The sequence below is a fragment of the Rhipicephalus sanguineus genome, chromosome 5, assembly GCF_013339695.2.
Source record: "Rhipicephalus sanguineus isolate Rsan-2018 chromosome 5, BIME_Rsan_1.4, whole genome shotgun sequence".
NCBI lineage: Eukaryota > Metazoa > Arthropoda > Arachnida > Ixodida > Ixodidae > Rhipicephalus > Rhipicephalus sanguineus.
This window is the reverse complement of record NC_051180.1, coordinates 118,029,542-118,057,536: the sequence shown is the minus strand read 5'-3', so window position 1 is coordinate 118,057,536 and position 27,995 is coordinate 118,029,542. Positions and strand designations below refer to the sequence as shown.

Genomic DNA, 27,995 nt, shown 5'->3' with positions numbered 1-27,995 from the left:
ATTCTATCTACCAGAGCACAAAACACTTACGAAGAAATAGGAAATCGTTTGGAGGCAACTCTAAACGAACACCTTCCCAACCCCCTTCATTCTATCGCGCATTAACCCCTCAGTGTACTCCAGCTGTTGCAAACTTTGCCAAAGAGAGTACGCAAATCTCTACCAGATCATCTGGGGCTGCCCTCAAACGCAGCAACTTAAGAATCCCCAGGTTGCGGATTTCACTACCCCGTAGCAGTGGAAAGCCGTGCTGCTCAGCTCCTACCCGGAAACACAAGTGTGGGTCACGGAGCGAGCAGAGCCAGCCGCCAGGGCCCCAGGTCTCCTCGCCGCCTGACCAACAGTGGACTGTCGCACGCTGAAGTTCAGCTCCATGTATATGGTGCTAAATAAGTGTTTGCCTAAATGTAAATAAATGTAACGCTCATCCTTTCTTATTTTCCAGACTTGGGGAGCGTGGTAGGATTAACGAAGACGTTCTGGCGTACGTTAATAGGAAGCTCGGAATGCAGCGAAGCCACATGTGCGGCTCTTGCCCGGTGCAGGAGCCTACCTTCTGTGATCAGCTCCAGCCGTACAGGAAGCCCGACGGCAGCTGCAACAACTTGGCCAATCCGCAATGGGGACAGGCCTACTCATGCGAACGTAGGCTGTTGCCGGCATCTTACAGAGACGGTGAGCGAACTTATATTATTTATTTTTATTACTGTGTTTGAAATTATAAATGCATTGCAAAACGAGAAAGGAAATCAAAAAGCAGGCCGACCAGTGTCATCAAAAGAGGCACACTACTTTTTAATACTCTTCCGAAAGGAAGGAAAATAAATGAAAGATAGGAAGACAGGGAACGAAAACTACTGTAGGAAAACCATGTAATGCTTGGTGCGTTGCAACACTACAGAACCCAGACCCTTGGTTATCAAGTTTTCCTACGCTTAGCGGTGCGTGTTATAGTCGCGTCCACGGAAACTGGGATCCTGGGAGTTAAACCGATGTCGAGTGTGTGAATGTTTAGCACCACTTGGTGGACGCAGCACATTTGTTTGGCACAGCTTCACGTAGATGGCATCTTCGACGTTACAGGAAGTGAGGAAATCGTCCAATGGCATTTTGCAGTGAACCGTGTTACCATTACCACTCACTCAAGTTTCAAGTAAGGCAAGAGGGTGCGCGTGCGATTTTATTTCTCTCTCTCTCTCTTCTATAATATCACGCCTTTCGTTCCTTTATTCCTCCCCTTATGCAGGGTAGCGAACCGGACGTGCGTCTGGCTAACTTTCCTCTATTTACTTGCTCCTCTCTCTCTACCTTGTTTCATAACTGTCCATCTGCCCGTACCTTTATTTATTCATTTTTGTTTTCATTACGATGAAGACTTCTATTGAGTTCCTGGCGTTTAGGTTGATCCTGTGGTGGAAATGCCAACAATTAGAGAAATATAGACGCGGAGAGCACAAAAAAGATAAAGAGACGACGGCAATACAGAAGGGATGTTGGCACATGGTGCCCTCTGCGTGTTGCGGTTCGCTGTCACAACGCTGGCGTGATCTAAAAAAAAAAATCAGCAGCGGGGAGAAGACGTTTCCCACTGCCTCTTGCTCCACAGCACCTCGGAAACATGAGATTACGCGATCTCCATCACTACATTGGCGTCGGAACAGAATGTGCGTGAAGCGCTCAGCCTTTCTCGGTTCACTCGCGGTCTTCGTACTTTTTTACTAAAATTACTTTGATGACACTGTGCGTGAACAGCTTACGCGCTAGGCACCACGCAACACATTGTGCACGACACGATCATACAGAACACCACGACGACAGCGAATGAAAACATTCCCTTGAAGTGCTCATACTGTAACGGCCATAACATGCACGAAGTAATACAACCCCAACGGGGATGCTGTCAGCTGTCCATGTCCATAATGACTAATGAGTCAGTGCGCCAAAACAGTTCTTTTAGGGGCGAAGCTCCTTAAGGCGGCACCCGTTCGTCCCTCGTAGTCGTAGTCGTAGTCCGTAACCAGTCTTACGCTTTGACCTCCAAGGTGGTGCCGGTGGGAGATTTTTCCTGTGCGTTGTTGAACAATAAAAAATTCGCAGCGGTAGCTAAAAGCCGACTTCTTCTGTCTCTCATTCCCATTAGCAGCCATTCTTTACCTCCAAGGTAGTGCCTGGTGAGATTTCTCCTGTGCGTGATTAAACAATAAAAATTTTGTTCAAAACGCCGTTGATTGATGAAATAAACCAACGAAAGACGCCAGATGTTTTGTAAAAGCAAAACGGAAGAACGCCAGATGTTTCTAAAGCAAAAGGAAAAGACGCCAGCTGCTTAACGAAAGACGCCAGATGTTTTCTAAAGCAATGGTTTTCTAAACAATGAAAATTCACAGCGTACATGTAAAATTAAAGTGAGCTGCAAGTCGTCATATCTCATCGAACCTTTAGTATAAACGCGCCCTATCTCACGTCGGTGATGATGTACTGGGCAGAATTCACGGAAGATTCACGGTTTACCGATGAACCTCCGCAGCTTCGCCCACTCATCATCATTCACTCCGTGGATATGCTGTGTTTTTATAAACCACTTGCTTGTGCGCACACGTGGTGACGGTTAATCAGGTGTTCCGGCTACCTACCAAGTTGACGCAATGATGTCTCGTCGTCACAGGTATCAACGAGCCACGGGCGTCTAGAAGCGGTCGACCTTTGCCGAGTGCCCGTTTGGTCTCGTACATGGTGCACCCGGAGAAGGACGTACCAGCGTGGAGCGTCAGCCACTTGGGAATGGCATTCGGACAGTTCCTGGATCATGACATTGCCTTCGTGCCCACGGGAACGTTACCGCCGCTGGAAACTTTCTTAGGTGGGTACCGCCTATTAAACGTCCAGAGAAACACGCGTTGGTGCCAATATTCGTGTTCCACGGGCTATTATACTCAGTAGCATAATGATACCTTTATGAGCCCAAAACATTCCTGGAACTAAGCTTGGTGTGCGATCCAATTTAAGGAGCTTGGCTTACAGGCAATGTGAAAAGCTTGGGCAATGTGACTTTCGCAAGAAATAGGGTTTCTTGTCAGTCCTGTATTAAGTGCAGCCATGAGACCGATTCAACAGCGTTGGCGGCACACACGAGTCCATGTAAGAAAGAAAGAATGGGAAAGAATCTAGGGCTCCTTTTTAGTTAGACACAATATAATAAAGCTGGCATACAAGGAAGGCAAGAGCAGCATACGGGGCATTATTTGTAATTAGGTGTAGTGTAGTAATTAATTAAGAAAACAACTAGCCGCTAGACGGGACCGCACTGAGAACCTTCGCATTACGCTGTGATATTCTTGGCTTCATTGTCTGGAGACTTCATTAGGTTGTGCACACCAGTACATGTCTCACGTTTGAAATTCAGGATGTTTACTTGTGCGCCGCGAGTAAATTTAATGATCCGTTTGTAATTAATATTATTGCTCCTGCTCATCGTCTTCTGTTGTTGATGAGAATATCTCACACTCATGTTTATGTGGGTGCATGTAGAAATGTCTGCTAAAACTTATACCAGCGGTAACATTGCTTGATCACCCTTTGTGTATTGGACTTTGCCCTTGGAGGTATTCTTTGTACGCCAGGAATTGTATCTGCACATAATGCTTCTGATTTTCAAGCGAAGGCTTGTATTGACTGACCTGTGCAACTGATGGTGTTGGCGTTGGCAGTGATGTTGCAAAATGAAAAAAAGTAAACGAGCTACGAGAGCGGGCTCGCGAACGCGCTGGCGCACGCCAGCCTAATCCTGAGCTGCACGAAGCTGAACAGGAAGCGAAACGCCAACTGACCCATGCTGTCCGTCAGGCCGAGCTAACCAACTCCTCCCCTAAAGAGAACAGGGGTGCGCGCGCAGAGCTTGTCCAACCCAAACGTGATAAACGCTTACCAAAACCCTAAACAATTTCCGCTCAACGCCAAACAAAAGCCCAAGCCAAATCGAATACAACTCAATGGCTGACACTGACCTGAGCTCAAAACAGTACCACACATATATAAGGAAAAAAAAAACGCTGCACAACGCCCACACCTGGGGTTCACTTTCCATTTAATCAAGCGAAAGAAAGAGGAACGCACATTTTAAGCTTCGCTTGTCCCCATTTTCCCGATAGGGCAGGGGCTCCCAGGATTTCTCATACATAAATAAGCAAAAAAATTTTAAATTCTCGAATGCACGCTACCATCGATAAAACGTATGTCAGCAGCTGGAGATTACTTTGGTCTGTACGTAGTGAAATCATACATTTGAACAGCGGATCATCCTGACCCGTCTTGTTACGGTGCTCGACTGCTGACCCCAAGGTCGCGGGATCGAATCCCGGTCGCGGCGACCGCATTTTAGAAGGAGGCGAAATGCTCGAGGGCCCATCGTCGACGAAAATAGCGCAGGATAAACGGCAACACGAGAAGACGACACACAGCACAGGCGCCTCGCTTCTTCTCGTGTTCCCGTTGATCCTTTCCTATTTTCGTCGACGTTGTTGTACCAACAAGCCCAAGTAGAAACTCTGCTCGAGGCCCGTGCACTTGGATTTAGGGGCACGTCAAAGAACTCCAGGTGGTCGAAATTCCGGAGCCCGCCTACGGCGTCCTTCATAATCATATCGTGGGTCTGGGACATAAATATCCAACAAACATCCTGAACCGTCAGTCTCGTTTTTGACGATCGATGGCTGTGCTAGTCGCTGTTGCTCTATTTTGAGCGTTGTTCGTTTTTCGTCGCACGAGTTAGCCCAATAAAGAGATATATTCTTAACTTACGCTCTCAGTAGCGTTTAGTTTATCCGTTCAGGCCAGTACAGTATGACACTTTATTTAGCAGCTGCTTGCCAGTTGGTGGTGCACCGCCTGCTTAATCCTAAATTATGCTTAGCTAAGTTTTGATGTTTTGCGACGCCTGTGACCGCGTTAGGAATGTTAACATTAACTCATCACAGATTATAACTGTTCCATGAAGGTGTCCAGAATAGCTTCAACAATGGCACCGAGAGCTTGACCATGCCGGTGTTTGAGGATGATCCATTTTACTCCCAGTTCGGTATAACGTCTCTGCCGTTCACACGCTCCCTGCCTTGCTGCCACTGTCAAATGGGTGAGTGCTCCTCTTGGGTATATTCATATTTTTGACCCTCGTTGGTCGTTAAGGTTAATGCCCTTAAATTCAAATACTTTATCATGAAAATTATTTTTAGGAAGGTCTCTCCTTTTTTTTCGACGCCATAAAGATCTTTATACATAGCTGCTGAAACATGATAGACTTTTTCTTTTCTTCGAGTTTTTTGCTTGCTCCGAGTTTCTTTTGTTTCGCTTGAACCTCTGGCAATAACGTGCCGATCCCGGAAAAATATAACGCTTGACAGAATGAAAAACATCGTTTCTGTTGAGAAAGCATTCTTGTTAAGAGTTCGCGCAATACTACCACTCAATATGACGTCAGCGTGGCGTAATAAATTTCGCAGCATTTTCACATGTTTGGATTCACTTTCCACACAGGCAAAAAATAAAGAACAGAATAATTTGGAGTTCTTATTTTGCATTTCTCTTTTCTTTCTTCGCTTTAAAACCTTATGCTTTCGGTGGGATTTCTGCTTTCTGTGAAACGCACAAGAATGCACTATATAGTATGCAACCAACGACCACCAGTCGAGTGGGGGAAATCCGCGAGTGTCCATTCGGAGAAGTTTCACTGAGCATAAGGACTCATGATAGAGCTTGAGGTTTTCCCAGAGAATAACGGGAACAGCGTGCATTCCATAACTCGTAAATTTTGTAGCTTTTTTGGTTTCAGAGATACGCCTTCTATCTACTGCTGACGCGTTCTATTTCTAACAGGTCCGAGAGAACAAATGAACTCTAGGACATCGTTCATCGACGCCTCGCATATCTACGGCACCAACAAGGACATCACGAACAGCCTCCGTGCATTCGTCCGAGGTATGTTTGGGTGAAGTGGTTTAGTAAATTTGCGTTTTCACGACGATTAAAAATTCTGGGGACGACCATAATTTGTTGACTTAGGTGTCTGGTAGCGATACTCGCACATCGGTGTTCGTGTGGCCAGGTATGTATTCTTTGAGTGAAATGTGTTTTGCGCGCTGTCGAAGCGGCTCACACAGGCCGTGTAGAAATAACCGTGTGGTTGAGATCTGCACCGTGAGGTGCTGCAACAAACCCAACTGCTTACAATAGTTCAATGAACTGAATCAATTAATTTTCATTAATTATCCTGAGACATAACTGGCCATTAGGTCAGGTTATTTCCGATAGCTAGTGTCCAAGAGAACTCCTAACTTGAACCAGAACTTTGAAGACACTTTATGGATATTCGGAAAACCGGAAGAAAGTTCTCGACTGGATATGCTGGGACGAGAAACAAAAGTGCCACTCAGTGTTCGTACCGCTAATAGAACACCATACGTGAATTTTATGCGCTGGACACCGAAAGCCTTGAACTGAATGACGGCACTTCCAGGCAGACAGCATATAATCACTATTTGCGCACTAAAAGTTATCAGACTCAGATAAGAACGATAACAAGGCCGGCAAACTAATGAAATACAAAAGAAATATGTCCTCTGACACACGTCATGACTATAGGAACTAAGATCCGTGAGCTGACGTACGTTCGAGTATTTTTTTCAAAGCGAACTGAAATTAAACTTCGATATAATGAGCAAATACAACAAAAATTAACAGACCGGCAACTCTGGGAATACATTACAAGCTCAATCGATCACCACATCACGTAAAGCGACAAAGATATCTGTGACGCTATTTGCAACCGAAGAATAAGGTTCGCACGTACACAGTACTTAAAAGTTAGTCGACTAAAAGTATTTTGTTAGAACACCTCCTGTAAAGAAACAATGAAAACCACTAAGTAATACAGATAATAATATATTACCACGCTGGGTAGGTCGCAGGTCACGCGCAGTTAGTAGCGAATTACACTGTAACCCTGACTGAAGGAAAGATGACTTTTCGAATGTCGCAGGTTCGGTCCCTGCCGGCGTCAAGTTATCTTTTCGTCCAAATTACTTTGTTCAAATTTACATCCTAATTACTACAAATAACATCCCCTATACTTTCCTTGACATTATTTGTCTGTCAGTTCTCATTAATACTGTGACCATGACGTGACTTCCGCATTCTGGAGCTATCCACTAGACATTTAGCGCTCGTTTGTGCAAAGAGTGTAAATGCCACGCCACTTGTGCTGACAAAATTAGGCCTGTACTACCAGTATGAAATACAAGCCGCGGGTATTTAATAGGTCTTTAATAGGTCTCGAAATACGTGCAACTTTCGTGATTTCTAAAAAAATGGGTGTGCTATAAATTGGCACACACTACAACTCTCTAATATAAACACCTGACCTCAAGTCAATAATTAGAAAGTTAATTAACGAGTTTATGTTAATTAGTCGCAACAGTGTCATTTTATCAGCAACAAAGCTTTTCCGCTTCGACATAGAGTTCATGTGCGAAAACGGCAAGAGGCTTACTGTGATAGGAGTTTTATAAAAAATCTGTATTTTCTAAAAAGAACACACTGTATACATTTTCTCGTGTTTAAGCCCACAATTTTCTAAAAGAAATTCTGCTGCAATTGGAGCTTTCGAGTAACCTCTCTCTCTCTATCTATTTTTCCCAGCGCTTTTTCTTTATAGACAGCAATTCTTTGACACTAAGCCGCCCAATTTTCAGTTTTGTTAAATTATACATTGTTTCACTAAGTTGTACACAATGGCTACTCGCATAGGGGAATCTATAATAAGACTACTATACTGCTCCCGTTAAGCTCTGCCCCATGAAATAAAAACTTTTATGCATCAGGAGACGAACTTGGCAGTTCCGTGTGAAGAAGTACTGCTTTACCTTTCCTGGTAATGTTGCGTAATATTGCGCAATATTCCATTATTCAACGACATACTATCGGAGAATCTGAATTACAGGGGAAGTGTCAGAAACGCAACCGCCGCGTTGATGGCAAAGCTTACCTTTCGCCACAGGATACACAAGAATGATTGCGTCCACTTTGGAATATTATGTTATTACGTGCGATCGCTATACTGACCTTAGCATGTTAAAATTGCTCCGTGGTCGCCTAAATCATTTGATGATCTTTCTATATTCATCCTCTCCAAGGATTGCTGAAATACCGAGAGGTGAACGGCTCGGTCATATTGCCTCCGAGTCTGGATCCCGAAAACGACCGATGCAGTCGTCCGAGTGAAGGCAAGATCTGCTTCAGGACTGGTACGTGGCGCTCTAAATCGAATCAATGAATGTTAGTGACTTAAAGGTGTACTCTTGATCCACCATTTGCCAGCTAAGCAATATTAAATCAAAATAAGATGCTGCCATTGTGTTTCTCGCTTCTCCTGCGCGTGTTTAAGGAAGCGCCAAACTGACTAAAAGACAGCTTGGGAGATGAATACGTTCCTATACAAAACGAACGAGCCTCAAAGTTTAGAACATACTATCATGTTACAGTATTTACATTAACTTATAATTAGTAAATTAGGAGCATTTAATAGGTTTGCCATATCTAGCTCAACTAATCCGTATGGTTAGTATGACGTTGTTTTGAAAATTCCTCATATACATTGTCCTTGAGATTCGTCATATATGTATATTCGGCAGTTGTTTTTGAGGTTCTCTTTCAACAAGTTCGCTAATTAAAGGAACGAGCAGTTACCAAAGCAACCACAAAAGAATGAAGATTAGATGCAATTTCACATCTGAGTATTCAAGTTTTTTTTTGTTTTCCCCAAACAATTCATGAGCACAACAATTTGCCTTGACAATGTGGTTACCGAGTATAAGCAAATCATTTGCCATCATAGTCAAGCTAGTCCCGTGTGATGATAAGCAGTCACGATGCAGAAACATGTCATCGGATTATGCCCAGCACAACAATTCTATTTAAAATTGTGCGTTAGTTGACTGACTAGTGTGGATAATTCTGGCTGACTATAGCGTTTAATTTCGTTTCGCTTGTGTAGTGTTCGTTCTATTCCATATTAGACTTGTTTGTGGCCCACACCCGCTAGAATATTGCCCGCTCGGCGCATGCAGTTATCGGAAGAAAGAAAAAAAAAAAGGAATTGCGCAATCGGACTTCTTGAATGATACATTCTCGACTTAACGGTTCGCAGCGGCCCTCTGAAGTGTACACTGACGCATAAATGAATATGCCATAGCGCCTTTCAAAGTACTTGGCTTGACTGTCGTATATGATTACTACACTTCGTGAGCGCGGAGTTATTAAAAAGGCTGTGTTCCAAAAATCTGGCATGGGTCACAGGTCACAGGTCACTGACAGAGCTCTTATCAAAATTTCAGTTTTTTTCGCGAAGACAAGGTTTTAGAACTCAAAAAAACCCCTATAACTTTGTCTGAAACATTCGGCATTTTCTAAATAGTTTAATAAAACAAATTTTTTAACAACCATTCGGGTTTCGTTTCCCACGAAGTGTACATGCCATGGTGTCATGACGTAGGATGTGGTTGCGTGGAAGCCGAACGTAGTGACGTTTTGATGCTTGCTTGCACCGCTCTTTCATTTGTTATGCAACGCCACGCAGGAAGTAACAACGGAGCAGATGCCCGAGAATGAGTTGCAAGAAGTCGCGTCATTGTAGTAAAAGATTTATGAGAATCTGAATTTTGTCAGTATTTTTTCCAGGGTTTCGAAGTGATAAACCTCCGTGCAAAAAAAAAAAGAAAAGCTAAATTAAAACTAACCAATTTCAACTCGGCTCTCTTTATAGGAACACCACATTCACTCCACTTCGATACCACACGCGATAATTCTCGACGAATCATTTCGAAGGTGACGCTGCTTCTTGCAAGGACTTCTAACCAAATCACGCATGCTGTCTCTCAATACAAGTTCGCTTCATTCACGCCCTTGTCACACTTTGTTTAGTTTGTTGCTTTTCAAGCAGTTGATGAGAATATTTATCTTGAGAGCAGGGCAACTTTATTTGCAGGAGACTTCCGGGGCAACCAAAATCCCGGTCTCATGACTCTACATTCCTTATTTCTCAAGGATCACAACAGGATCGCTAACACACTGGCTAAGATCAATCCTCACTGGAATGACGAGAGCGTGTTCCAAGTGACGAAGTAAGTGCGCCCTCGTGCACCCTTAAAAGGAAGCAAATAAAGGAATGAAAATGCTGTATAATGGAAAGGAAGTGACGCGATAAAGTTGGATAAAGTCTTCTGCAGGATGTCGCTGAGGTACATAAAATGTGCGTTGGCGTACAAGCATCGCCTTACTTTAGGGGATCAGAGTAAACATATGGTATGTGAGTAGATAGATTGGAAAGTGTCCCACCAGTATTAAGGCATGCGCCTCCAGTTGAAGCCGCGGCATGTCTTGGTCATGTCGGGATACAGGAAAACCTGACGCAAGATTGTCGAAGAGACGCGTTGCGTTTCTTTCGGAGCATTAGTGATGCGCCTTACGATGATTCTTCCAAGTAGTTATTGGCGAACCAAAGGCCCGTTGACAGCCTAAACTCATTAAACTTAGTTGCGAGTAAGCGCCGTCCTGTGTTTTTTTCTTGCTCGTGTTTCTCGTTCATTTTTGCGCTACCCTACCAAGAAGTTAAGTCGATACCAACTTTCCCAAATGCCGAGTCCTCTGCAGGCTATTCGAGGCTTAATTGTCTGTTCGTTTCATTAGTTGTGGCTACCCATTTTTTGTTATACGAAGGAAAGTGTTGCACAAAAGACGACAATACCCGTAAAACCGACCTCACACTTCTCCAGGCTATACTAGCTGAAGAGCAATCCGTATGCGCAAACTCAGGCTGAACTCTTGCAGTCGTTTGCACGGGCCAACATTCGAACGCAGCACATCATATTCTGCGTTGAGTAGCCTTTAGGACGCCTTATCTCGAGCACGCGAAATTTCCTCTAGCTTACGATGTGTTCCTTATACTCGGGAACAGATTATGCCACACCTTTTTCGCGAATGTTAGATGTAACCTTACGCACTTCTTTCTGCATCTTCTTTTCAGGAGGATCGTCGAATCCCGGTTTCAACACATTGTCTACAACGAGTGGCTGCCGGTCATGCTGGGTCCCACCGCCATGACCCGTTACAACCTTAGGCCACTTAGAGCGGGATACACGAAATACGATTCACGTGTGGATCCAACCATTGTGAACGAATTCTCCTCGGCTGCCTTTCGATTCGGTCACTCGAACGTACAAGGCCGTTTCACCCTGTGAGCACGCCTGCACTGATATACGCACTTGTTTTAACGTTGTCTTTGTTATTCCTAATGTTATGCTAATCGCACGAATGATTATCGGGGAAGCGAAGTTTCACCGTAGACCCCGACCATAGTGTTTAGATAAGCTCACTCCAAGGACAGATGTTTCTTCAAAAGTAATCAATTTTCTCATATTTGAAGCGCAGGCTTCGCCCGAACGGAACACAGTGGGGCGCCATCCCGCTAAAGGATGTTTATTTCCAACCGTTCGACTTCTACAAGAAGGAAGACTGCACTCTGCGTGGACTCATGGGGCAGCCATGGTTAGCGACTGACAGGTAGTGGCGTTTTCCTTTTGCATGGGCAGCGATGAGGTCTCGTAGCTAATGTGCAATGAATGAATGAATGAATGAATGAATGAATGAATGAATGAATGAATGAATGAACAAACTTTATTAAAAGTCCGGGCGAGGCGGGGGGAAGAGGGGAGTAACGCAATGCAAATTTTTTTTCGCGCAAAGCAACACAAGGACGACTAGGGAGGGAAGCAACACGTGCGCTAATGTTGCGCACGTGTTGCCGCTACCATTGCGTCTTGTTTGACTTGATGCTGCTGCAGGAACAAGTTCACCCAACATACAGGACGTTTCAAGGAATGCGTCCAAAAATTAGGGAAATGCGATATTTGTTCGATGCCTTCACAGTTACTTCTTCTGTAGCCGCGGGCATCCTTAGATGGCTAGATACATCATTTGGGACAATAATTAAGAAAGTTAAATTAATTAAATTTTTAATTAGTGGAGTCAGGTGGTTATGTCAAATGGGAGAATTTGAAGTCCTTCATGCGAAGAACCCATTGCAGCTTTGAGATTTCAAAAAAAAAGTCACAGTTTCACCGCAAGGGCGAAGCATTGAATGCGATAGCAACAATTTGTAGTGTTATACGAAGTGAGGCTGGCAGCTAACTGTTTTGTATCCGATCTCGCGTAACTACAAAACGCTGGTGTAAGAGACGGCCGCTACAGGGAGAGATGCTCTCCGCATAGTCACTTCGCGTTGAGAGCGCAGCACATAGAAGGATATACAAGCCGCCCGCTGTGATGGCTGTCGAGATAGCGCGCGCGCCAGCGATCACGACCGCGCCCTCAGATTCAAAGTTCAAAGTTGCTCGCGCGAAACCCCCCCTCCCTCCAAGCGAATGCACCATCCGAGCGACGGCGGGTGCATGCGTCTTTTTATGCTCGTTAAAGACGGGCGGGGAGTTTCCTGTCTGCTTCGACGGCAGGTATCCCGAGCGGGGTGATATCGCATGCACCCTCCGAGCGACGTAAATGGGCCGGCTCGTTTGATCTCTGCTTCGGCCGCGTTCGTCGCCCCCGCTCGCGCGCTTTTACCCGCGGTAGAACATACGATGCGCGGGGAGATCTTATCAATTTGGACTTCATACGGGAGGGACATGACGGCGATGGCAAAAACCCGTCGAGACTGTTCATATAATTGCTATCGCAATAAAAGCAGCGTCAAGTGATAAATACGAAGTAATGAAATTCCCCAAATTCAGCGGCGAAGTCGAAACCGAAACGCGGAAGAGCGTAACTGCCATATTATTCTAAGACACCCAGAATGATTGAGCGCCGTTATATTAACCATCAACCGACTTCGTTGTGTGGGTGTGCGGGGTGTGCTTGCAATTGTAGCACGCACGGCGCACGTACGGTAATTAACGGGGAAGAACCCCACTTCTGTAATCCTTTTCTTGAGCAATGACGTCATATTACTTCGTCTGCTTGTTGCGCTCATCGGTGCTTCGGTTTCGGTTTTGCCGTTCGATTTGGTTGAATTTCATTTAGCCACTATAATTACTAGAGGCCGCTTTTTCTCTTTCTGAAAGCTGCGATGGGTTGTTCGCATGAAGAGCTTCACTTTGCCCCACTAGCATAAATGCCTAACTTCACTAATTAAACAAGTTGATTAACATAGCTTTCTTAATTACTGTCCCAAATGATGTCTTTAACCATCTTAAGGTACCTGCCGCTACAGAAAAAGCAATTGTGAAGGCGGTGAGCAAACATTACATTTGCCTTATTTTTTAGGATTTTGGACACATTTCTTAAAACACCCATTATAGTTCTTTTAATAAAGCGTTCCCTGCTGTTTTCTTTGCCGTCATCAGAAAGTGACAATATGTATAGCTAAGGCAACTCGCAGGTTCGGCAATAAGGCGGTCACGAACTATTTGTTCCGTGAGCCAGGCAAGACCTTCGGCCACGACCTCTTTGCTATCGATATTCAGAGGGGTCGGGACCACGGAATCCGGCCGTATGTGGACTACGTCCGCTTATGTCGGAATGTCACCGTGGAGAGCTTCGAGGATCTTGTTCGTCACAAGCTGATGCCGAGCAACATCGCCCGCCTGTACTCGGAGATCTACGAGTAAGTTCACTTGGCTGGGGTCTCAGTGGGAACTTAGTTGGAACAGACGCAGATTACAAAACCGTGCTGCTCGCTTCATCTATTGCGATTACTCCTGCTTCACGAGTGTCACAGCATTAAAGCAACGAGCCGAGTTGGAACCACTATCACGTGGACGTCACTTTACTCGCCTAACCTTGTTTCATAAACTGTACTATCATCGCACGCTTCATAATGATTTCTTTTCTTCACCCCCCGCTGTCTTCTCGCGCCGTGAGCATGATAACAAAGTAGTACGCATAACCTGCCGCTCATCTCCTTGCGCGAAATCATTTATACAACGCAGAATCATTGAATGGAATAACCTAGCGTCATGCGTAGCGACTGAAACTAATTTATCATCTTTTCAGGCTTTCTTACGTGAAAAGTTTTATTTAGACCGATAGCACTACCTGTTTTGTTATGTACGCAACAATACATTTTGCATCAGTGTGAGTTTAATGTAATTCTGCGTCTATCACTGCTACTATGTATATGTTTTCCAATCACAAAATGTCAATGCTTTATATTTGTGTTACACATGATATTCCTGCTATAATGATGTAATAATTCATTCTCTCATATATGTTCCACAGTTGTATTTCTTTTTTCCCGCTTCTTTTTCGAATGCACCCGCGCCCCCTATGTCATACCCTTGTAAGAGGACCCTTGGGGTATGTTGAACATAAATAAATAAATAAATAAATAAATAAATAAATAAATAAATAAATAAATAAGACGAAGACAGGAATTATTTATCGAAAGAAAAAAAAGTGGTGTGGAGACGGAAAATGTGCGCGTTTGGTTTAAAACATATAGACTGCAATTCGCGAACCGAAACGTTGTTTTTCGTCAACATCCTACTTATGCTTTAGAACAACAGACTGTTGGGCGAGTTGGTAATGCATTATGTGGAAAACTGCACGAAAAACGTAGACAAAGCAAGAAACGGACGACACAAGCGCATAAATGCGCTTGTGTCGTCCGTTTCTTCCGTTGTCTACGTTTTTCGCGCAGTTTTCCACATACTACTTATGCCCTTCGACGCGGATTCTCGATCCCGGTTTGCAGACACAGCGACAAAACATCATGTTAATGTTCATAGATTTCAAGGAGTCACTGAGTCAGCAGACACGAAAGATAATCAGTGGTCGTTAGAAGTAATAAAATTCACATGATGCGGAATTTACTATTGCTGCTGGATGAGCGCGAGGTGGGGTGATAATATTCACCACGTAGAACTAGAAGGCCTGAAACGGGCACCTCGAACTTACGATAGCGGCGAATGTGGGAGAAGAGATAATTCTGTGCAGTGCCGGATGACGTCGATCACTCTTGCGAATTTTCTGTGGGGCTCGAGAAGAAACAGAAACAAGGGTTGTAAGGGAGCTAATCCTGCTATTTACATTAGTCAGAGCTTGGTGGTTCGTATTGCGCAAAAGGACGGGCCGATTTACACAGCGAGACTCCTTTAACATATACAGTGAAACCTCGGTGATACGATCACAGATCATACGAATTTCGGGGTGATCCGAATTTTTCGTTGGTCTCGGCCAAGGCCCATTGGCCTGCAATGTAAAGAGTACGGTTGTTGCGAACCGATTTTCACCCAGCGACGTTTGATACGAACGTACGCTACCGCCCAGGTACGAAAAGGTGCTGTCCGCGCTGTCGCGGAAGACGCGTCAAGCACGTGCAAGCGCGGAAACGCAAGCGTGGGCATGCGCGCCGCACCGCCAAATCGTCAGAATCACGGTGTAAGAAAAACACTTTTCTTATGGTCAGAATAAACCTGCAGAGACGCGTCACGACCTCCGAGATTGTGTGCGCGAATCTTTGAGGCTCTTATGTGCCTCCGTGCGCCTTCGCGTTTAGATTACAGAGGACATTAGCGCCATGCTTTTTTTTTCTAACGCGTCGACGCGGGCTACTGTCGTTGTGCTGTGTTTACACGTGCCTGCCTCGTGCATCAGACATCCTATGAAAGGTGGACGAGGACCGAAATAAGGCGAGGATGGTCTTGGCGAAGGAGTCAGGCTTCACAACGTCAACGTGCGCGACCGTTGAGGTCGCACTTGTGCTGCCACGGCCGTAAATCTCGCAAAAAACATCCGCAACACCTCCGCGATAACAAAATCATAACATAGGACCGTGGTTCTGTAATTTTGTGGCCTTGATCCATCGCGTCAAAGCGCTTCTTTTATTACTTTCGCTGCAGTGCTCCGCTGGCATGCAAAAGAAGCATACTAAAATTTGGAAGAAGCTACTTCCGTCGCGGGTCACAATGCACCTGGTTCATTAATTAAATACGGGCGTACGGGCCGTATATTTACGAGTGCTGGTATGATTGCCGACATCTAACAACTTAACTGACAATCATTCAGGGTTTTTCCTGACGTTGCTGCGGCCCTGAAAAACAATAAATGAAAATGTACGCCAGCTTCCTTTTGTCGCATGCTAATTTTCTTTCCGGTGATACGAATTTCAGATGATACGAATATTTTCGGCGGTCCCGTGAGATTCGTATCACCGAGGTTTCACTGTAGTTAAGGCAGAAATCTGATCAAGTTAGTTTGAGTGTTCTGACAAACGATGGAGCGAACAACAAAGGAAAAAGTTTGTAGCTTTGAAGAAGACAAAACAATCAACGCAGCCTGGCTGGACTCGCTTCCGCATCCACAATTAAAAAAAGTTTCGCAAGATTATCATTTACAAGACGTAATTACAAATCAGTATTAATGATTGGCAGTCAGTCTCTAGACTCTGCAGAAGAGCACGTCTATCAAGGTGAATTAGCCATAGAGGATCCTGTTCATGAGAGTGAAATTTATAGAAAAAATAAAATTCGGTGGTAGCGGTGACTGCAAGCCTTAATAAGTTATTAATTGCAATTACTTAAACGTCAAAGTGCACAATTAATGTACTTTAAGAAATCACATACGAAGCAAAAACTAGGGCAGAAAACAAAAAACAACAACAAGAACAAAAATAAAACAAAACAGAACGAGAGAACTTGACGTTAAAGGGGTATACTGACACCATTTTTCGAAGGTGAGTTCGCTTTGTCATACGAATCTCCTGTATACAGAGACCGCTCTGAGCTAGTGTGAAGCTAACAAACGCTGATATTTTATTTTGATATTAAAGTCAATTTTCCCATGGCTCACCTACCGACATCGACACTAGCTTGACGCCAGGCTACAGTACTGATTCCGGTGACTTAACGCAGTAGTTTGGCTAGTTGTGGTTACATCAGGTGCCAAAACTTCCAAAAGGGCCGCTTGTGCGCCACCGAAACCTTCAAAATGCTCGCTAGTGCGCCACCAACGGAGCCAAGGTGCGGAGCAGCCGTGGAAACGTCACGGCATCTTACGCGAGCCCGTGACGAGAAGCTCATACCGTGTTGTGACGTCAGGGTATAGTAGGGACCGAAACTAACTTTTAAAAGCACACTGTAATAACTTTTTTAGGGTGCACTCGCGCTTAGCAGTACATTTTCTAGGCTCTTGCAGGCTTGGCCTTTTATATGACGCAAAAAAAAAACAACTGAAAATTTTCGTGTCAGTTTCCCTTTAAAAGTCAGGATGACAACAGCGTGCATGCAAAAAAGGGTTGGGCAATATTTTAGTTGACACTCGTGGAAAAAAGTGTAGCTGGATGGGCTATTCCAGCGCGTAGGACCGATAACTGGTGTACAGTTACAGCGGTGGAATGAATGCCAAGGGAATTAGAAAACTTTCAGGCATAAAATGGAATCGCCTCGCGCAAGACAAGGTAAATTGGGGATTATTGGGAGAGGATTTCATCTTGCAGTGACATAAAAATAGATTGATTACGATGACGATCGCTCCGCAACTTATCTTTTATGTATACGTACGATGAAATGATCGCCAACAGGTAATTACGCCAAGGAAAACATCGGGGACAATAATTGTTCTATTACTCTGTAGCGTAGAAATAATGACGTAAGTTGAAATTATGTCGTCATAGTTTGTACACTGCAGTTAAGGGCAACAATTAATGTCCGAATATGTTTTCCTTGGCCTTATTGTAGTTGGAGATCATTTAGTTGCGTCTAACAAGGAAACGAGCCCCTCACAAAAATTCACCTTCTTTCGTTCATACACTATAACTTATATAGCACATCTCACTTGCTATATACAAATATGATGTACACATATACTTCACGCGAGTATTCAACAAGAGCTTCACGGTCTCTTTACAGCCACGTTACATGCACATTTAACATAGGTCTACCGTTGTCGACTGATTGCCATGTACTTGGAATTTACTGGCTAGAGCTACCATTTGTGGTAAAGGCGTACGGAAACAATGACGCAGGGATGTGCGGGACATCGACTTGTTCTCGGCCGGCCTGAATGAGCACCCAGTTCGGGGAGCGTCGATAGGATCCACATTCCTTTGCGTGGTGGCTGACATGTTCGCCATGCTGAAATGGGGTGACCGCTTCTACTACGAGCACGGTGGACAGGCCGGATCGTTCACGCCAGGTAAGCACGCATCGCTCGTCTTACCCCACTTCAAGTTTCCTCATCAAGGTCCGCGCAATCGCGCGTTATTGCAGTCACGTGGCTTCCATGTGTCTCACAATGGAGTATATTGTCACTTTTGCAAATAAACCGCCTGCAAAGCGTACGCTCTGACGTAGTCGAGGTAAAAAAAAAAAAAAAAAACGAACTCCCAACACTAGTTTGAGCAGCGGAACTTAAAACGAGGGACAAAGGTACAGCGACGTCGCTGTCTGTCTTCCTTTTTTCTCCCTCGTTTTAAGTTTCGCTGCTCAAACCAGTGTTAGCTATGAACCAACCAGCTCCGGCAAATGCCGTTTTGATGAACTCCCAAGTTGAACTGTCAACTACTAAAACTGCTCGAGTTCTTTTTGCTCGATGAATGAATTTTCATACAGATAACGTTAGCTAAAGCGACACATCATATAACATTAACTGGGACAATTTTCGTTATCCTGCTGACTCCTAGGCCTTAAAATATTTGCGCTCGCACTCTCTCGAACAACAACAGTAAATAACTACGACTAGGTGTACTGAAAGAGGCACCAGCTGCATACTGTAGCAAAGGAATATAAAGAAATAGACAAAAATTCTGCCTGGTGAACAAGAAGAAATAAACACTACATTTAGCAGCGAAGCCGACTGGTTAGCATCACTAACGTTATGTGTTCTGCCGGCCGATAGTACGTTTCACCTGTACATAGCGACACTTTTGAAGCTTCTTTTCAACGAAGTCTTAAATGACGATCAATCGTTTGAGCAACCAAACGGCGGCACGAAATCAGCCACCAGTTGTTTACTTCTTTGTGTCCTCACTTTTTCCGCAGAACAACTGCGGACGATAAGGGAGACAACTCTCGCAAAGATTATCTGCGAAAACACTAGAGTTGGCATCAGAGTCCAGCGAAATGTCTTCCGAACGCCCAATTCAGGGTGAGTAATGCGTGGCATCTGGTACCTACATGTCCTTGTAAGGTAAATGACAAGTTGACCTTTCCGTGGGTATGGTCAGAGGGCAAATTGATTTGTGTGTAAAGTCAATATGCATATGAACAGTGATCTCGCGTTCACGTGCCGTTCGCAAAAAGAGAATCTTCAAAGCAGAAAAGCGTGTGCTACATACAAGAAAGGGCATTTATGTGTCCCACTATCAAGGTACAGTGTAATCAAGGTACAATGCTCGGCAATTGAAACGCGATACTCGTAGCGTGTGACAGCTAGTGGTGAGGGCATCCGGTGAGGGCGAGAGCGTTCGTGACACATGGTGCCTGCATCCGGTGAACAGTCGTTCAGTCTGTGGTTCTCAGTGGCGCCGGCAGAGCGCTGCTTGCCATGACTTTAAAACATTGCGCTCATGTGCCGCACCTAGCGGGTGGTGCCGACGAGTGTGCGCTACGAAGGACTGCGACGCTCTGCCGGCGCCACCAAGAACAACATACTACACGACTGTCTACTGGATGCAGTCACCATGTGTCACGAACGCTATCACCTTCACCGTCACCCTCACCGCAAGCAGCCACGCACTCCGAGTATCACGTTTGAATCGCCGAGCACAGTACACCATTCTCATAAAGTGGAGTTATTGTCTTGCTTTGTCTATTTCTGCCTGGTAGCTGTCAAAACTAGCTTTATATGTGGCGTTTTTTTTTTAAGAGCAAGTGCACTTCAAGTGAAACGGAGAAAAAGGCCCTTTTTTTTGCTACTGCCAACATGGTCGGGCTTGCTCTGGCAATTCTTGCCACTGTGTTCCTGTCCCCTAAATAACTCAAATCTATATTGCGTCTAAAATCTATATAGCCCACTATCGTCGGTATTCAGGAGTAAAATTTGTATTTGGCTCGTAGATTGGAACACTTCATTTGGGATTGAATTGGCTCGTAAAAGAAGTCTAAAATGATTCGAATGTATGGTATAGTAATATTTTGCGATAAAATTAACATAATCCTCGTGCTTCCGTCGGTGCCGTCCTTTGTTGCATGAGCGTAACGGCGATGACTAGGCTTGAAGAGCGAGCGGTCCTCCCTGGCAAAACGCACACTATTCTGGGCTGTCGGCAGCGTTTTCTTGTTCTTGGCATCTATCGAAGGCCTTGAAAAATGCTTCAGGTCTTCTTCTACTGTGCTCGTTTTATGGCGTGCCGCTTGGGATCACTTCTTTTTCAAGAAACAGAACGGTGCCCGATATCCCCATTACAGCTATCTTTTATTTCAAATATACCGTCTTGGAGCGAAAGAACATGATACTAAAGGAACACTAAAAGGCAAAAAGAAGTAGTAAAGTGGGTCTCTTACTCTTTATATTCGACTTTTGCCCTACAACATCATGTCCTTCAGTACGTACCAACTCGCCCTAGAAGAATTAATAGTGGAACTTGAACATGATAGCAAAGCAACTAGGACACAAATGAAACAGATTGGATGAGACCATGTTGGTTATTTGGGTCACGACTGCTGACACAGCGCTGGTTTAATGAATGTGGCTCACTTCAATTGAAACAGATGCAGGATTTGGCTCATTCTTTATTACAAACTGCCTTTTTGAGTTCACGTTACAATAGGAAATTGCCCAATTTTGATTCCAATTGTTTTAGAAGCGAAAGGTACTTATGCGCGCTTTACGCTAGCGTGAAATTTAGCCCAGTTTCGGTTTCTGCCCCCCCCCCCCCCCCATTTGGCTTAAATAAAAAAAATCATCACATATGATAAGAAGCAGTCTGCGTAGAGCGTGGTCTGCTAAGAGCCCGCAACCGGCTTGCTATCTTGTTGCACGGTGTCTGTATAGTCGCGCCCACGATCATGCGCAGCCAAGCGGACATGTCTGAAAAGCCCGATTGCCCTTTTGCAATACTTCCGAAGTATACGTCGATAATAGTATTTGTTGATGGTGGCACAATTATTCCGGGTCTCTTGCGAGGAACATGCGATGCCAAGAGGGAAATAGGCGTTACACTCCATCAGGTACAGTCAGGCGAGCAGGTTAGGCATATTCTGGATAAATAGAAATATGAACGCTGCATTGTGTGTAGAAGGACCCTTTCGGGATGAATGGTCGAACCAATAGCACGCTGAGAGTTCACGCAAAACGTGGAGGCGTTAAAACACCGACATTATGAAACCGTTAAGCGCACAAACACGGGAACAAGAAGACGACACACCGAGCCTCTTATTCGTTAAAACACCCTTTTCAGAACAAGGCTTCGGGCCGGGGGTCACCAGTACTCATGCTCGCTAAACCACTGAGTAGTGGCAGTGGGTTTCGAACCAGTTACCACCCGCTAAACATGTCGCCCAAGAACAAGTACACACCTCCCGTAGCCGGGGCGGGCCACTAGGGCACGGCTACAGACACTGCTTCCGTTCTCAAGATGTTTCCGGTACCTAACAAGACTGGGTGACAAAGACAGCGGCTTTGTGAAAGGAGTGCAGGCGCCTTTTGCGGCGCGCAACGGGGCGATAAAGATACGAATGCGATTAAAAGCGAAATCATTCTCACCTGCGCTTTTTCATGTTTCCGGTCATCGGGTCGGCACGAGACTGCTTGAAGCTCGCGCCTCGATGCGGCAGCGTCGACTGAGTGCGCTATCTGGCCGAAGGTGGCGCTGTGAACTTGAATTTTGTAGGATTTTCCGGCGTACCGAAAGAAGGCAGCGCTTTGGTTATCGAGTTATTTTTCCTGGCGCTTTCACAGTTAACACCACTCTATAGGTGCGCCGGCTGTGTCTTCACCCGCAGTAATTAGGACAGACCAGGCCATTTAGTCAGCTTGTGGAACGAAGTAGAAGTTTCCTATTCGGTTTCGGCCGTCCATGTTGTTTGACCAACCTGAATCAGCGACAGCTACGAGTTTAGTGCAGTCTTCACCCACAAGGCAGCGCTGTACACTTGCTCTCTGCGTATTAAACAGAATACCTTGGAATGAGAAATAATTGAGATTAACAAAATTTAAAGGGACTTCCTCATAGCCACATTGTTCTAATCAGCAAGGAATCACTAAAGCTTGCCAGTGTTTTCATTAACACCCGACGTGGTAGCATTGACCTTATAAATGAGATAGGACTGATGAACTTCTCGTTCGGGGTGTGTCCGAAAACCCGATTTTAATATGACTCTTTCTAAGCCATTAAGGTATTGACCAGGGAGGTCGACACGCTTAGATAGGGGAAGGTTCAATTAATTTTCCGCGTGTGACCTGCGTTTATTCAATCATATCCGGAAAGCTGTCTCTGTCTGACTCACATGCTGTTGATTACATTTAGTACAATCGGGCACGTAGATCACATCGGCGGTGTCACAGGTGAACGTTTCCCTGATTTGAACAGAAACGTTCAACGCGGTGCTCATTGCTTTGTGTGCAGTTCTCGTGTAAATACAGAGTAGCAAACGTGGTTTACAGCTCGGCCTACAGCCAGCTCCAGGACTCGGGTTTAAAGGTGTCTTGGCTAAGATGTCGCGTAAATATCGTGAGATCAGCATTCTGGGCAAGTTGGTAGTTCATTACTTGGGTATAAAAAAGACAGGGACCACATGGAAGAATACACACCCAGCGCAATTTCTGCGCATAAGAATTGTAAAGTGCTCGTCCTTGTGTTGCTCTTCTTTGTCTCTGTGTTTTGTGGGCAAAAATTGTGAAGTTTTTGCAACTTGCGACTCTTCAAATGCTGATAACGGGGCTCTAACTGCGTAACCGTGAAGGACATCAGTGTACAATAAACTGACATTGGGAGTAAAAGTAAACGATCAGTCAGCAGGTATCTCTAGGTCCATAATATCGGAAAGAAAATGGTGGGTATCCTTTGTAATAGACAAAAAGGTAGGTGGAATGTGGTGAATTAGGCTATCAACGTAGTGTGAGGTGCCTTACCGATGGTTTCCACCCCAGAAACAATAGGTAGGTAATGTTTTTCCTTGTTATGAATCTTTGGTAGGAGATAACACCTAGCAGCCACGGGACTAAGCGGAATTACAGGTTTTGCAATTTTTGCCTCTATTTTTCTATTCATTTCAAGTGCTGCTACTGTCTTTATGATCTATTGTGTTGGTGCGTTCAAAAGCCCCAAACACAATAGCAGCCCTTAATTTTACAAATGCTGCTATTGCCTTTTACCATTTAAAATATATTGAAAGCAAGCGATGGCCCTGCAGGAATTTAAACCTTTTGAAAAAGAAGCCCACATTACTGTTCTTTCAAAAGGTTAAAATATTTGCCCGGCAATCAAGGAATACTAATAATTTTCTTTCTGACATTATGGAACGAGAGATACCTGCTTGTTTACTTGTAACTCTCGTTGTCAATTCATTGTACGCTAATTGGACTCACGGGGGCGTAATTAGTGACAAGTTATCAGCAGTTAAAGGTCTCAAGTTGATGAAGTTGTTGAATGTTGCACGCTTCGGACACTTCGTACGTTGATTCTGGAATTTAACAATTTTGAGTTGAATGGGGCCCATTATCTGCGAGTAAGCGGAACGTTAATGGAAACGAGCAATGAAGCCAGTTATGCCAGTTAGCCAATCAGCCCACTAGCCAATTAGCCAACTACGGCACTAGAAGAAGAACTCGTCGCCTCCCGCAACTTAAGGCCACTCTGCTGCAAGCGTTACACTGACGATATCTTCATGATTTGGCAATTACGGGCAAAAGTATCTTTTACAATTCATATCGGACTTCAGTTCTGCTCACTCAACTATTTCATTTTCTCACGACTACTCGTACCACAGCATACACATTCCGGACGTGACTGTCTCGTTGTCCAAAAACACACTGGTTTCAACTTTCCAAGCTTTACAAGAAGCGATTGGGAACCCATGAGTACTGACATTTTCAGAGCAGTCATGTGTGTAAAAAAATCCGGTATTTTGCAGTCAAGCGTATCTATTTAAGCGCGTATGTTCAAACAAAAGTATCTATACTAGTTGTGCACAAACGATAAACGTCCTCCTCAGACAGAAATACCCGGAGAAAATAATTGCTGATGCTCTCGCTCGAGCTGACATGCTCGGTCGCACCAGGGTTCTTAATAACCAGTCGTCTGTTTGGGAACGTCAGGATAATCTAATCGTTACTCTGCGTCGGTGCCAAATGTATAAGCTACTCTTAGGAAACCCCATAACATTCTCACTAAAGGATCGCGTGCTCGTAGGACAACCTCGCGTTGCGTATCGAAGAAATAGAAGTTTTCTGTGACATCTTAACAGTGTCGACTTTAAACCCGATCCATGGAGCTGGCTGCAAGCCGGGCAATAAACCACGTGGGCAGATCTACCTTTACATGAGAGCTACACAGAAATCAATGAGCACGGCGTCCAAATTTTCTGTTCAAATTAAGGAAGTGTTCACTTGTGACACTGCCAATACGATCTACTTGTTTGATTGTACTAAGTGTAATAAACAGCATGTCAGACAGTGGCAGCTTTCGGGATATGATTCAATAACCACAATTCACGCGCGAAAAATTACTTGAACTTTTTCCTATATAAACGTGTCCACTTCTTGGCCCCTCTTCCACTGACTTAGAATAGACCTTTTTCAAGCACGCGAGCGCCACCAACGGGCGCGCAAGCGCTCATGGGAGAAGTGTGTAGGCGAGCGCGCGGGCCTCACGCTTTAGCTTTCCGCCCGCGCCGTGCCAGCATTGCGCAAATCAAGTGAATGTGACAAGGTGTAACATATTACTTCGTAATTCTGTCATGAGCTTCTTGTGTGTTTATAGTTAAAACGGCGTTTCTAAGATTTCCATTGGTCTAGTGTTCCCGCGTGCTTCTGTTGGACCAGCTGAGCGCTTCCAAAGCGTCATTGCTTTTATTATTTTGGTGCCAGCATGCCCTAGGGCATGCTGGCACCAAAAATCCCTCTCCGTTTCCACTTCCCTTCTCCCCCCCCCTCTCCCCTTTCCCCCTCCCCCCCCCCCCCCCCCCCCCCCCCTCTGAAACGCGGGCTCTACATGCCCAAACACTTCTTCGCATCGCCTCATGGTCCCCTTTAGCAGGAGATGGTGTGATGTTGTAGTACGTCTTCACGGTATCGGCACGCGATAGTGAGCAGCTGCTTAACTGCTACACACGATACATATTCGCTCGGTAATACATACACTGCACTGCATTAATCGTTTAACATTTCATGCGTAGAGATACATGCAAATGCCTTCGCATGTGTGCAGTATTTACGATGTAAGAATAATTAAGAAGCGGCGACGTGTTCTTTTCGTTTCGTGCTCCTACCACTCTCACGGCACCAACGAGAAGCGGTCGACAGAACAGCCGGCTCGCTCGGCGTGCGCACTTTTCCCATAGTGCTCCGCGCGCCCGCGGGGTGCTTGGGGATTGCTTCAAAAAGGTCTATTGCAGTCATATTAAAATCGGGTTTTAGCACACACCACGACCGAGGTGTTCGTGAGTCCTGTCTCATTCATTAGTTGAGTGCCACCACGGTTTATGAGTGAATGTGGTGCTGTTGAGCGTGAATCAACGACCAACATTTAAAATAATCGTGTTCTTGAAAAATTGGCTTCGACAAATATGCTGTTGTCGTGCGCGTGCAGGAAGGACACAATTGATAGTTTCGTTACCGTTTTCTGAGCGCTCTCTTCTCGTCACGCAGGGAACCTATCGTCAACTGCAATGACTTACCAGACATCAATTTGGAGCACTGGGCTACCGGCAACGACTACTACGACAGGAGAGATAAAGTGTAGCGGTCCTACAGTGATTATACAGTTTACTGGTCATAGCATATACGTTATGAGTGGTCAACACAGGTAGAGTGCACTGGAATACGAAACAAATTGAGCGGAACTGAACGCGGACATCACAGTGAATTTGAAGTGATGCAAGCTGTTCTTTTGAATCCGTGAGGCCGTATAGCGAGTCAAGACACCACCCTTTAACGCCAGGATATACTACCTGGTGACGAACGTCATATTTTAATAGAGACGCCGACTTCGAAGGGTAATAATAATATCTGGGGTTTAACGTCCCAAAACCACGATATGATTATGAGAGACGCCGTAGTGGAGGGCTCCGGAAATTTCGACCACCTGGGGTTCTTTAACGTGCACCTAAATCTAAGTACACGGGCCTCAAACATTTTCGCCTCCATCGAAAATGCAGCCGCCGCCGCGGGACTTCGAAGGGTGTGCCGGAACCAACTCGCATTGCGAAGTTTGAAGTACAACGTTAGGGGAATAAACCAACACTTTACAACACTTTGTTTGGTCTCTTCTTTCAGTTTGCATTTTATTTCATTTTAAAATAGTCATACTGTCGAACTAGCCAAGGTGATAATGTCGAATAACGAGTAAAGTTGAGAATGAACAATACATGTATGGGCCGTGGTCTGACCTAATTTGTACATATCTCAAGTTTATTGGTTTGATCTACAAATATTGATCCTGCCATCAAGAACGTGTGCGTGTTTGTGTGTTATTGCGTGTTTGTGTAAGGCGTGAGTGTTCAGTTTAACACGAAAATGTTTTATGCCGTGGCCCACCACGGCTCCACTGACGTATTTCCGTCACGTTGTAAAATATAGACTAACAGATGGCAAAGACAAAAACTCGAAGAAAAAGTTCCGTCGACGGGAGTCGAACCTACACACCCTCGCTCCGCAGCGCGCGGTGCGAACCGACTCGGCCACAGACAGCACGTTCTTCAGCATGCTAACGGCGAGCTATTTATATACACCATTTAGCGTTAGCCGTTCTCAGAGATCGGTGGCACTTCACCGTGCTTTTGTTATCACTAGCGAAATGGCCCGAATGGCTCGAAGGGCGCGCTTTAAAGGTTGTCGCCCCACGCGTTGCGAGAAGCGCGCCTCTACAGGGACTGGTCGCTCGTGCGCGCGCGCTTATCTCATGATTGGGGGTGATTTGTACGTCTTGTGCTCTCACCGCAAGCTTGCGTTGAAGTTACAGAGAGAACAAAGGTCACTTCGCTCACTGCAGCGGCTGCTTTTGCCAAAGGAGCGCGCTGCTTACACACAAATATGTTACAACCGTGACAGTTAGTTCGCGCTCATCCTGTGTATACTTATGCGTTCGTTTCGTGCGTCCTCCTTTGTGTTTGATCAGCGCGCTTTAGCTGTCGAGCTGTGACAGTTGTTAGTTCGCGCTCATTCTGTGTTTGTTCTTTCCGTGCGTCTTTTCTGCTCGAGCAGCGCGTTGCGAGTTTAGAGCTGCTTGCCGTTCTTCGCGTGATATTACAATTTGTTGCTACATCATTCATTCAGTCGCCTTTGTGCCGAAACAATGCACAACAAACGCTCAACTATGTCTGTGAAGACACGTTTCACTTTCGTGTTATACCGATTCCTATCAGGATTAGCCATGTTTTTTATATTACAGACTAACTTTCAGTACTTCCAACCTTCATCGCCTAGGATACGGTTACACACCTGCCTTGTCTTTTGCACTTTATTCTGCCCACATTCTCCCAAGACGTTTTCTTGCCGCTCCATCCAATTCCCTGCAGAGTAGCAGGTAAGTGAACATAAGCTGGCAATTCACTCTGTTTTGCAATAGAGATTCCTCTCTCTCTCTAGTTGATTGCACGTATTGCACCGAAACTCTTAGGAAACCGCAGTGGTGGTCAAGTGGTTAGAGCGCCCGCCTCCAATGTGGTAGGCGCCGGGTTCGATTCCCCGGTGCCGCCGTGCACCCACCTGGTATTATAACGGGGAAAGAGGTACCCAGGTTTCGCGCTCGGTGTTGTGGGTTCTCATTTCTCGTTAAGGTGGCCTCTCCTCTCCTCAAC

The 27,995-nt window shown here is 45.1% G+C and overlaps 1 protein-coding gene across 1 annotated transcript; it reads left to right on the top strand.

Moving 5' to 3' along the window:
- Positions 1–506: 506 nt before the first annotated feature.
- On the top strand, positions 507–25,939 carry LOC119394933 (chorion peroxidase-like). Its single transcript, XM_037662231.2, has 11 exons — positions 507–675; positions 2,666–2,860; positions 4,994–5,128; positions 5,869–5,970; positions 8,184–8,294; positions 10,034–10,169; positions 11,072–11,281; positions 13,478–13,702; positions 18,062–18,231; positions 19,077–19,182; positions 25,846–25,939. Exons 1-11 carry the CDS (start codon positions 507–509, stop codon positions 25,937–25,939), a joined length of 1,653 nt encoding a protein of 550 aa, XP_037518159.1.
- Positions 25,940–27,995: the final 2,056 nt, after the last annotated feature.

Bases quoted from the DNA above. Each gene is read 5' to 3' on its own strand.
- LOC119394933 (XM_037662231.2), top strand. From the start codon at position 507: ATGCAGCGAAGCCACATGTGCGGCTCTTGCCCGGTGCAGGAGCCTACC. The intron at 8,295-10,033 runs GTACGTGGCGCT...CTTTATTTGCAG, and splicing joins CAAGATCTGCTTCAGGACTG to GAGACTTCCGGGGCAACCAA. The intron at 13,703-18,061 runs GTAAGTTCACTT...ACAATGACGCAG, and splicing joins CTGTACTCGGAGATCTACGA to GGATGTGCGGGACATCGACT.